This window comes from Neoarius graeffei, chromosome 6, assembly GCF_027579695.1.
Source record: "Neoarius graeffei isolate fNeoGra1 chromosome 6, fNeoGra1.pri, whole genome shotgun sequence".
In the NCBI taxonomy this organism is placed as follows: domain Eukaryota; kingdom Metazoa; phylum Chordata; class Actinopteri; order Siluriformes; family Ariidae; genus Neoarius; species Neoarius graeffei.
In genome coordinates, this window is record NC_083574.1 from 39,794,838 (window position 1) to 39,807,154 (window position 12,317).

A 12,317-nucleotide genomic window follows, 5' to 3' on the forward strand; every position below is an offset into this window, starting at 1 on the left:
GCAACCATTATCCTCCCGAGGCGTGAGGGTCTCGGATAGGTTACCCACAATCAATATTTATACAAAGAGACTCTCGCTAAAAACATAATACACCTCTATCCTGCCAACCCCACCATAGCCCTGGCTAATCTGCTCTACAAACAGTGTCAACTCTGATCCCCGCTGAAAGATCAGTGTAGTCCTGTAACCCACAATATCCTATCTGTGGATAAATCTCCGGAGACTCAACCCCTCGGTCCGAATCAACAGCCCACGATTAGCTCTTGTGCTCTAGTTAATCCCCTGGATTGTTTATGACCATCAATGCAGTCTCTTGTGCTGCGGTTGCACATGGAATGTTACATGTAATGCTACTGAGAATGTTGTGTTTAAGGGCAAGTAAATGGTGAACAAATGTTTTCTTAGCTGATACCAAAGCTTGCTCTTTACTCAACAATCATTTCAGCGAACTAATTTGCTCAGATCTTTAATAATAACACTGAAAAATTTACAGGTTTATTTACTGGACAGTTCACAGATTAATATAAAATGATGTCTGGACCAAGTGTACATAATCCGAGTATATATATGTTATTTACCAGCTGGGAGGTCCGTATCATGAAATACCATGACTGAGGTCTTGAAAGTACTGAGCAAGGCCCTCTGGGCCGAGGTCAGTATTTAAGGCCGAGGTCACGGTATTTCACCATATGGACCAACCTTAAGCTGGTAAATAATATATTTATTTTTTTCTTTACCAAATTCTAACAGAAAACGAGAGCGCCCGAAAGGGAAAACCGAGCCGAGCCGCCATTTTGAATCCTCATTCACGGCTGTAAAGCAAATGGCTTCCTCCTCGGTATACAAGTGCACTTCCATGGCAGGAAAAAAAAAACTACATTTTGCTGCCTATGTAGTCCCCTATTTATACAAATAGGAGTCATTCAGGATTCAGCCATGTTTTTGCTCGGTGTTAGCAAATTACAGGTTTTAGCTTTCTCCTGCAATGTTTTCTTTTATTTCTTCTTCCTCAGGGTAGTAAAACTCACTTTCGCTGTGAACACTGTCGTTATCGCTATCCATGCTGTAAAATTAATGCTATTCTCCTGAGAAATGCTGGCAAAAATGTATAAGATTTTTGATAATCTTATAAATAAATCTTATTAAAAAAGATAAATGTTGACAAAAAATGCTACTATGTTTGTTGTTGTTGTGAACAAGTGAGTCGCCAGAGGTCCGTAACCGGGCTCCGTTACTGGGGTCCGTACCGTAGGATACGGACCTGCTTGCCAGCCAATCAGAGCACAGGATTTGGACTGCAAAAAAAAAAAAAAATGTTATTTACCAGCTGGGAGGTCCGTATCGTGAAATACCGTGACCGAGGTCTTGAAAGTACTGAGCGAGGCCCTCTGGGCCGAGGTCAGTATTTAAGGCAGAGGTCACGGTATTTCACCATACGGACCGACCTTAAGCTGGTAAATAATATATTTATTTTTTTCTTTACCAAATTCTAACAGAAAACGAGAGCACCCGAAAGGGAAAACCGAGCCGAGGCGAGCCGCCATTTTGAATCCTCATTCACAGCTGTAATGCAAATGGCTTCCTCCTCGGTATACAAGTGCACTTCCATGGCAGGAAAAAAAAACTAGCTACATTTTGCTGCCTATGTAGTCCCCTATTTATACAAAATTGCATCAGTCAGGATTCAGCCATGTTTTTGCTCGGCGTTAGCAACAGTTACAGGTTTTTAGCTTTCTCCTGAAATGTTTTCTTTTATTTCTTCTTCCTCAGGGTAGTAAAACTCGCTTTCGCTGTGAACACTGTCGTTATCGATATCCATGAGGTAAAATTAATGCTATTCTCCTGAGAAATGTGAAAAATGTTGACAAAAATTGCTACGATGTTTGTTGTTGTTGTGAATGAGCGAGTCGCCAGAGGTCCATGACTGGGATCCGTAACTGGGGTCCGTATCGTAGGATATGAACCTGCTCGCCAGCCAGTCAGAGCGCAGGATTTGATGGAAACCAGACTGTGAATAAAATAAAACCTGCTTATGGTATTCATTTTATTTTGGTAGCCTCTAGTCTACCATGCGGAAGTGTTTTTAGTGCTTCATAACTTGAGTATTAAACAATGATGACAGGCAGCACAGTGGTGCAGCGGGTCACTCCAGGGTCCCTGATTCCATGCTGAGCTCGGGCTCCTGTATGTTTGGAGTTTCACATGTTCTCCCTGTGTCTGTGTAGGTTTCCCAGGTTCTCCTCCCACCTCTACCATGCTAGTAGGTGGTTTTTGCGGCTCTAAATTTCCCCCAGGTGTGTGTGTGTGCTTGGTGCCTTTGATAAACTGTCTGCCCATCCGGGTTGTGTTCCCACCTCACTCTCAGCAACCTTGACCAACATAAAGTCTCATCTCATCTCATTATCTCTAGCCGCTTTATCCTGTTCTACAGGGTCGCAGGCAAGCTGGAGCCTATCCCAGCTGACTACGGGCGAAAGGCGGGGTACACCCTGGACAAGTCGCCAGGTCATCACAGGGCTGACACATAGACACAGACAACCATTCACACTCACATTCACACCTACACTCAATTTAGAGTCACCAGTTAACCTAACCTGCATGTCTTTGGACTGTGGGGGAAACCGGAGCACCCAGAGGAAACCCATGCGGACACGGGGAGAACATGCAAACTCCGCACAGAAAGGCCCTCGCCGGCCACGGGGCTCGAACCCGGACCTTCTTGCTGTGAGGCGACAGCACTAACCACTACACCACCGTGCCACCCCAAGATAAAGTGGTTATTTTAAATGAATGGGTGAATTTAAGACTATTGCAACACATTTGTAGTGTGTGTCTGTGTGCACGCGCGTGCATGCACGCTCATTCCTAATTTGCTATAAACCCTGCATGACCGGACCACCATGCACATTCATCTTTCTCTGGCAAATGGCATAGTAAAGATCATCACATTAACTCAGATACCTGGCATTACAGAAACCCTGAGCCTCCACTCCACATAAACTACGGTACATTATGAGGGCTATAAAAGCTTTCACTGCTATTGATCTTCATTTGTGGAGAATTAAAGCTGGCCTCAGATGCGCAAATGTTTTTTTCCAGTGCATGCACACATGTGAATGCCCTCATGGCTGGCTGGCCTTTAGGTGTGAAGTTTTGTGGAACTAATATTTCCAGAGTTTCATTCTTCAGAGGGGGAAGGAGTCTGTTTTTAAGGTGTGCGGTGACACAGAAATGATTCTGACATTTTAAAAGAGTTCACTGATTCAGAGATGATGGCCCAGGGCTATTTTTTTTCCTTTCTACAATGCCATCTTCAATTTAACCATCAGACATGGAGAAAAACAAACCTCTTCAAGTTCACTTAACGTGAGCCTGAATTAACCCATGTCATCACCCATATCTTTATTCATCCTAGATCATTCAAGGATTTGATGGACCCCAGTGATGTTCAACTTGCATGTTTTGTTAAAATAAAAGAGCTTCAAATGACGGTCTTTCCTGGATGTGCTATGAGGACTGATTTGTCTTCACTGTCTTTAAAGATGATCAGGTGAATTAAAGAGCACTGACCCATCCATCCATCCATCCATCCATCCATCCATTTTCTGCCACTTATCCAGGTCCAGGTCGTGGGGGTAGCAGCCTAAGCAGAGCAGCCCAGACTTCCCTCTCCCTGGCCACCTCCACCAGCTCTTCCGACGGAATACTGAGGCGTTCCCAGGCCAGCCGAGAGATGTAATCTCTTCAACGTGTCCTGGGTCTGCCCCAGGGTCTCCTCCCAGTGTGGCATGCCCAGAGAACCTCCCGTGGAAGGCGTCCAGGGGGCATCCTGACAAGGTGCCTGAACCACCTCAACTGACTCTTTTAGTTTCATTATAGACCTTTAGTTTATAACGAACCATGCTTTATCCCGCTGTGAGTGATCTGCTCTAGGATGATTCCACCGCCATCACTGAATCATGCAATGAGTATGAAAAAGATGTAAATCATATTCTGTGTGGGATTTTGGTGCTCTTCATCACCATCATCAAAGCACAAACTGAGGGAACAGTGATGTTCCTCCTTCCAGTACAATTCCAGAACCATGTAGAACTGAGACCTAGGAACACTCTGATGGCTCATGGTGGCCCAACACTTTGCCAACATTAATATTAACATAATATGTTCTTCCTTCCTTTAATTTGTCACTCATCTACAGTATATTTAACCATTTCACCAATTAAAAGTTGACATTTTCCAATGGCCCTCGAGCATGTATGCATTTACTGCATAAGCAATTCAGCATTTCTATCACAAACTCTATATCCCCTTGTATTCAGTCTGCCTAACAACCCCTTATACTCAGAATGAAATACAGCCCATGTACTGTACTTGTACACCTATATTTTCTATATGCTATAAAATGTCAAAATAAACGGTGCATTCCCACCACATATTTTTATTGGCCTATGGCTGTTGATGTAAATGTGGCTCTATACTGAGTGCTTACTGGAGCTCTCGGTCGGCGAGGGTTTCGGGGAGCTTGAACTTTTATTTCCCTTGGTGCAAAAACCAAACATGCTGTACGTTTGTATAGCTCCAAAAGCCACAGCACAGTCTGAACATGGGACATAATGAAAGGAAAGGCAGGAGGAAAAAAAAGAAAAAAAAAGAAATAAACATGGAGAAGTCTTTAATCATTCCTTTTTGGAACACAGAGAAGATGTAATAAAGAGATTTCCTTGTTTATACATCCATGATTGCAGGTAACAATGTGAAGCTTGGCTTAAATGAGCCAAATTGTATAAAATATATAAAAACCAACCGGCGCACACAACTCACAGAGTCACTAAAGCTTACAGTGTTCTTTTAAACTTAACTATCCATGGCCAACATGTGACATGTTTCAAATGAACCATGACCATTACTTTTTTGTTTCCTTTATGCCTTGTTTAAACTTCGGCAGCAGCACAGGTTGTTCTTTCCTTTAATAAAACATTAACATTATCCACATTTGAAAGTGTGTAAGTGTGTGTGTTGTCAGAGAAGTGTGCTAGACCTCCCCTTAAAGTACATATCACGGGTAAATTCAGGAGCAAGATCAATGTAATTCCCCTATTTTATATTAAACTTTGGTCAAATATCTGTCACATTCTGCATTCTCTGCAATTTTTTTACCTTGCGCAATACCAGAAAAATTCAATTGAAATCAAGCCATTTGAGGCGAATTGGTCCGCCTCTGAAAAAACTTGGCGTTTGGATTTTCCGGCAAACGCTGATTTTAGTGACGCCGTGTGCGGGACGCCTCCTTCTGAATCCTACATCAGCGCTGGTTTGTTTATGAGAAAACGACCTGGTGGTTTTCTGCAAATGTCTTCAACGTTATCGCGTAATTATTAAAATGGTTAACAGATGTATCGTAGGAGGGTGTAGCAACACCAATCTTGATGGGATTAGTACTCATCGTTTCCCAAAAGGCCGGACAATGAGAGAGAAATGGGAGCGCTTCGTGCGAGGCACCCGGAAGCCGAGGACCAAAGCAGAGCTGAGAAAAAGACCAAGAAAATTGGCGATTCACAAGTTGACTGTTGCCAGGGGAAGAAATAACTCTGACATCTTATTATATTCTTCATCCAAAGGTGAAGTAACATTGCGCTCAGGTGACAATTCCATATTTCAATGCAAAATCGCTAGCTGCTAAACTTGGTCTACACAGGCTGTGCACTGAAACCGTGCAAGCTCGCGCAGCCTGCTGGTGCTTCCTCAGGTGACGTCACGAATCTGGCTCCAGACTCCCTTCAGATTTTTCCGGGTGCGTTTTGTTATTTTATTTTTTTCTGCTGTAGACAGATGGCCTTGTGCAAAATTACTCTTCTGGATGAGTGTGTAAAGGGACATACTTTCATATAAAAAAAACCCCGAAATTGGTCCAGAATATGCACTTTAAGATAAACAGCGAAGGATTACCTGGGCTAATGCTAAAAGATTAATCTAAATTCAAAGAAATTACAGCTGTAGAGAAACTTTTTTTTTTAGATTGAACACAAAATAGCAAAAAAACTCACCTCAAAATTCACACGAAATTCACCTCAAATTAAAGAAAATAACATAAATCTACATCATATGTAGAGTTTGGAGAAGGTTTTGGAAACCGTATAATTGAGCGCTGTCGCCTCACAGCAAGAAGGTCCTGGGTTCAAGCCCCGGGGCCGGCGAGGGCCTTTCTGTGTGGAGTTTGTATGTTCTCCCCGTGTCCGTGTGGGTTTCCTCTGGGTGCTCCGGTTTCCCCCACAGTCCAAAGACATGCAGGTTAGGTTAACTGGTGACTCTAAATTGACCGTAGGTGTGAATGTGAGTGTGAATGGTTGTCTGTGTCTATGTGTCAGCCCTGTGATGACCTGGCGACTTGTCCAGGGTGTACCCCGTCTTTCGCCCGTAGTCAGCTGGGATAGGCTCCAGCTTGCCTGCGACCCTGTAGAAGGATAAAGTGGCTAGAGATAATGAGATGAGATGAGATAATTGAGTGAAAGGCTATGTGATGGTTCGGAAATAGTCATGGAAACAGCCAGGTGTGATGAGAGACTTTCTATTCTTGAAAACCAAACTTTTCAACCACATCAACATGGGACTCTTTTTAATGCCGCCACACCCAAAAGGCCAAACATTAAATGAATAAAACAGAGACAAAGAGATTCATTTAGAGAATCATGTGTTTGTCAAGGTTTGCTTTGTTTAAAAAAAAACAAAAAACACTGCATTTATTTGAAGAAACAATCTAACTTTGCTCATTATACATATTAAACATCATGGTATATGGTTTCTATAATACATAGCTCAATAAAAACCCTTTTAAAGATGACGAGTGTGTAAGTTTGTGTGTAGTAAGTAAGGTTTACACTTTATTGCACACACACACAAACACCGAGACGGCAGTGTGTCCTGTGTGCGACATTACAATAAATCAAGTACAGAGCATAATATTTACATACAAGTAAATAATGAACTACCAAACGACCAACTTCTTTCTAAATGACTAATGGATGTTTAAACTCCGAAGAGACAAATCTACCAAGCAGAACAATGCTCCACTGTGCAACCTGTCATGATCCTAAAATATATTTGGATGATTATTTCATTACGCTGATTATTTTATTATGAAGAATCACCCGGTAGAAGTAGGTGCCTACCTTTATAGCCGAGCTTGACCCTGGGGACGCTTTCCTTCATGCAATTTACGCCATGCAGACAGAACAGCGACAGCATCCCTACCACTCCCATCCAGACTGATGAGAGACCAGCCATCCTGGCGACTTCAGTGTGTGTTCTCAGTGTGATCTCCTCTCGCTGGTTCAGGGTCGCTGTCTTCACAGCGGGAGACGAGCAGCCCTGTGATGTAGAGAGCAGAGAGTCTTGTTAACTTGTTAGGGGATGAGCATCTCCGTGGGAGGTGCATGTGTTTGTCTGAGTGTGTGTCTGCACGTGTGTAAGCTAGTTAAAGCCTGTATGAATGCTTGGCTTTTCATTTAACGACGGTCTCCTTTTGGCGTCTCTGTCCATTTGAACACTTCTATAATCTGCTGCTGTCCTATTCAGGTCTTTCCTTTTGTCCTCGAACATACACACACAGACGCACTCTTTCGTTCCCGCTCGCTCTCTGCGTCTGTTTGACCCTAAACAAAAGATCAGCTTGTGCAAGACCGCCACTTCCAGCTTCTTTTTAAATGCCTGTCTTTCTTTCTCACGTTCATGCTTCTCTGTTCCTTTTTTATGCTTCTCCTCTCCTTTTACAATAGAAATAGTATTCAGGACTGCGAATCAGTGATCTCGTCTGAATTTTCGCTTCATTAGTCACTAAAGTGGTATGAAATTGGGGGGAGGACTACTACTCTCTGAGGATTTATTCCAGACGAGAACATTTTCTTCAACAAAGAATCATTACCTGCAACTGTTCTTGAACTTTCCTGAGAGAATTCCTCCGCTTTCTGAACCCAAAGTTGTATTCCTTTAAACAAATGAATGAAAGTTCAAGTAACCACAGAAGACACTCCTGCTTTCTGTACGCATTCATCTTTTGCATTGTTATATCTAAAGAGAAGGTTCTCTATGGCACACAGGTCCAGTTTGCAAAGAAATGAGTCATGCTGTTCATTCCAAACCACCATTAGGGCTGTAAGAACTGACTGACATAATTGCTAAAAATCAATAATAAAAAAAAGAGTTTTATTATTATTGATTTGATGTTTGATCCGTATTCATTATTAATTAGCCGGGCTGTGTTATGAAGCATGCTGTGGTGCATTAGATCACTTCATTTAAAATGCTTTTGATGGAAATGGCAAAGCACATTACAACCTCTCAAGTATTAAAACGTTTTACTTTACACTACGCTGTTGGCCTCATGATGTAGCTCGTGTTTTCATGTGAGTAAGCGTGAGAAACGGTAGAAGAGCAAATGTCTCCGGTTGAATCCTGCTTATTAGCTCATCTGGCCGACAGGTTATGAGCTTAAATGCCACATCATGTGCTGTCCGGCGTCATCCACATTTCATGAAAATTGCTTCTTCTGTCTCAATTCTTCACCGATTTTTATTCTTTTTGACAGGAAGGTAGGTCTGCCTGGGGTGCATATAGCTTCTATGCAAATTTGCATAATTGCAATTAATAATGAAGATATGGAGTAATTAAGCCCTAACAAGCAGTTTCTACACAAATCGCTTCTTCTCCCTCAATTCTTCACCGATTTTGATTCTTTCTGTCATGAAGGTAGGGGTACCTAGGGAGCATATACTGTAACTTCTACCTACATTTGCTTCATTACAATTATTAATGACGTTATGGACTAATTAAGCCTTAATGAGCAGTTCAACAAAAATTGCTTCTTCTCGGTCAATTCCTCGCCGTTCTGGATTCTTTCTGGCAAATAGGTCGGTATTCCTAGGGTGTATACAGCTTTTAGATAGATAGATAGATAGATAGATCTCAGAAACTGGTCTCTCATTTGGGACATTATGGTCAAAAAATCAATTTTCTAATTTTACTTTTTTTTTTGCATCTACCTAACACTCAATGTTTCTTTTGTCATGTTTAATAAGAATAAAGATAGCATCTTGCTTTATCTGGCCTCCACTGTGGGAATTTTTTTTTGATTACAATTCAAATGCTTTTGTAATATTGATTTACATATAAAATAACTACATCATGAAGAATTAAAGCCCCTCCTTCACAGATGAGTGAAAATACTGAATACATTTCCTCTTTTTGATCGCTTGGGTTAAAAATGCCAAGTTATGATGCCTGAATTGATTATTCACTTAAATATGAATAATATGATACATTTTGGGTATTTGATATGGCGAAATAGGACTCAATGGAAAAATCAAGAACACACCGGAAAGATGAGAATAACGGCGGTAAAAGAACAGCGACTGTACCGGCTGAAGGTCGTGCGGGTCTCTGCAGCGGTGCGCGAGCAACGGGACATCACTACCGCACCGGACGGAGCGTGAGGCGGGGGCGGGGCAAAATGACTGGCTGTAGGTTCTATCCAAAAGTTCGATCTAAATTGACCATGGTTGCAAAATATTGGCCAAAAATACACAAACACTATGAAATATGAAAGATGAAAAAGAAACATTCTATTGCCTTATACTGCAAGACTAAAACAACATAAAACTGTCAAAACTCACCTTTTCAGCGATAACGTCCGAACAGATCACCCGCGTAACAGAAAGACCGCAAATGGAAGCGCGATCGACTTCTAACTGCTGGAGTGGAAAATTTCATTCTACACATGCAAATTGTTAATGTGTGTCCTTCCCAGCACACAAATAACACGCTACGGTAAAAAATAGACCACAACACATTTTATAGCTCAGAAATTCATACAAGACCAGCTACCATCGTAACATATTCTGTAAGAAACATATTCTATACCAAACTTCCAGCTTTCATTTTAAAAAACAAAATTGCAGATTTATAACTACATTTTTATATGGCATAGTGAGTTTAAGTTACTACTTTTGGTGAGGTAGTGACCTTGACCCTGAGGCTTTCTGTTTAGATCAAAACACATGATCATATTGGTTTTGGGTATGCAGAAAATGGAGTTACAACGGTGATCAAATATTTCGCATGATGTTTTATTACGGTTATGATTATTCTGTGAGCGCACCAATCCTTAGGTGTATAAAGTTACAACTTAAAATACAATTAGTGATAACTGTAGACTTTTCAGTGGACTACAACCTTTTTAAGGGAATGCGATGCAGTCAACCATTTATCATGTCCCAGATCAAGCCGCTATTTTTCACAAATTTGCAGAATTTTTGCCAAATTCTGAATAGAGTATTCACATCAAAGATTTAGTTTTATCTGTGTTATTTCTTTCATCATTTTATTTCAAATTAAAACCAACATCACCATTCAAAACTGTATAGTTTATTGACTGAGTATATTTAGTGGGGTACCCCCACAGTACCCAGTTTCTGAGACAGACCCATATATATCTTGTATATAGTTTGCAATATTTATTGCGCAAGGTGGCCCACTTTAGATCATTTCTTCTGGACTAGACAGGGCTGGAGTGAGCTATGCCATCATTGACTGTCTCCTTAACCATTTTCCAATCAGGTTTTCACAGCAATTCATGCACTTTTCCCAAGGCTATGACGTAATCCACAGGTTTTTTTTCTCTTTAATTATGTTCTGCATACCTTCCGGATTATTTGTACAAGCAAGGAATTAAAAAAAAAAAAAAGACCATTGCACCTTTAAGAGTTCTGTAGTAGTATTATATGATTGAAATGCTCAAAATAATTTTTTCCCGAAATTATTTTGGTAAGTTTATACATTTTTAGAATTATTCATCTAAAATGGTTAATTGTAGCCCGAGATACTGTACTCATGCTTACACACATTCTATCCACATTCCTAGCTGCGACGTCCCACCCAAGCACAGGTCTGTTTATTTAAGGAAAAGTTGCTGTCCTCTTTTGACCACAGTCGAGGAGATAATGCTGGAGTTGATGGATCATACAGAGGCAGAAACCCACAGCAGTGCACAGAGGGCATGGGGAGTGAACAGGGAGTGGCACTGGGGGAGCTGAGGTTATCCAGTCGAGTCACGCTGGGCACACACAAAAACTCCAAAACAAATGATGTGACAGATAAATTAGCGGTTATTGTACCCACTGTTCATGATCACTAGGTTACGCGGTCATAAATCATTTTATTTATGAAGCTCATGCTGATTCCTTTCCTCTTTCCTCCTTTTCCATCCCATCTCACTTTGCTTCTCATCATCTTACTTCATTGCTCATCGTGTCTCTATAAACTTTGCTTCTTCTTGTTCTTGTGTTGCTTCATTTCTTGATTTACTTTTTCATTTGCTGTTAATCATGTGTTTATGCTTTTCTAAGTTAAGTTTTTTCCCTGCTATTCTTGACAGCACTGTAAATTACTGCTCCGATTCAGCAATAATGCCACCCACAGGTTTATAAATTACAACATGCAGAAAAAAACAAAACAAACAAATCTGTCTTCATTAGGACAAGTGAAATCATTGACATAAACACATGGACTTTGAGTCCAGTGTTGATTTCCAAAGAGAGTGTCTTCGAGGAAATTTACAGCTGTGTTTTGTGGAAATAATCTGATTTCAGGAAACAACCGCCCACTACTTGAACACAAGAACCTCCATTTTGTTGTTGATAAATGTGGATGTTTATGTTCATCACAAAGTCAGATATTTCTAGTGAACCTTTTTTCAGGCAATAATCAAGAAAAACACTCTTCTTCTTTCATTTCTCCTTTTTCTCTTTCCATTGCAGGATGTCATAAAGCTTTATATACGTGTGTATAATATATATACACACACTGACCCTATATAATGGTGAGAATGATGCAATTCTGTCCTGAAAGATAAGTAAATTCTTAAAATAGTGGTTTCAGGCATTTATTGAATAAAAGTAAGTAGATTAATTTCAAGGGGTGGCACGGTGGTGTAGTGGTTAGCACTGCTGCTTCACAGCAAGAAGGTCCGGGTTCGAGCCCCGTGGCTGGCGAGGGCCTTTCTGTGTGGAGTTTGCATGTTCTCCCCGTGTCCGTGTGGGTTTCCTCCGGGTGCTCCGGTTTCCCCCACAGTCCAAAGACATGCAGGTTAGGTTAACTGGTGACTCTAAATTGACCGTAGGTGTGAATGTGAGTGTGGATGGTTGTCTGTGTCTATGTGTCAGCCCTGTGATAACCTGGCGACTTGTCCAGGGTGTACCCCGCCTTTCGCCCGTAGTCAGCTGGGATAGGCTCCAGCTTGCCTGCGACCCTGTAGAACAGGATAAAGC

General features: G+C 41.3%; 1 protein-coding gene across 5 annotated transcripts in view; it reads right to left on the reverse strand.

Annotated features, from left to right (window-relative positions):
* The window catches only part of sema3d (sema domain, immunoglobulin domain (Ig), short basic domain, secreted, (semaphorin) 3D), a 118,646-nt gene that overhangs the window by 57,983 nt on the left and 48,346 nt on the right, over nt 1–12,317 (reverse strand). For 4 of the 5 annotated variants that reach the window (XM_060923633.1, XM_060923636.1, XM_060923635.1 and 1 more), the window contains exon 2: nt 7,167–7,365. In XM_060923633.1, coding sequence (XP_060779616.1) covers nt 7,167–7,281 — 115 coding nt within the window. In that variant the 5' untranslated portion in view covers nt 7,282–7,365. Of the gene's footprint in view, nt 1–7,166; nt 7,366–7,918; nt 7,982–12,317 lie in introns of all 5 variants that reach the window. The other variant, XM_060923634.1, reaches the window with a different exon arrangement.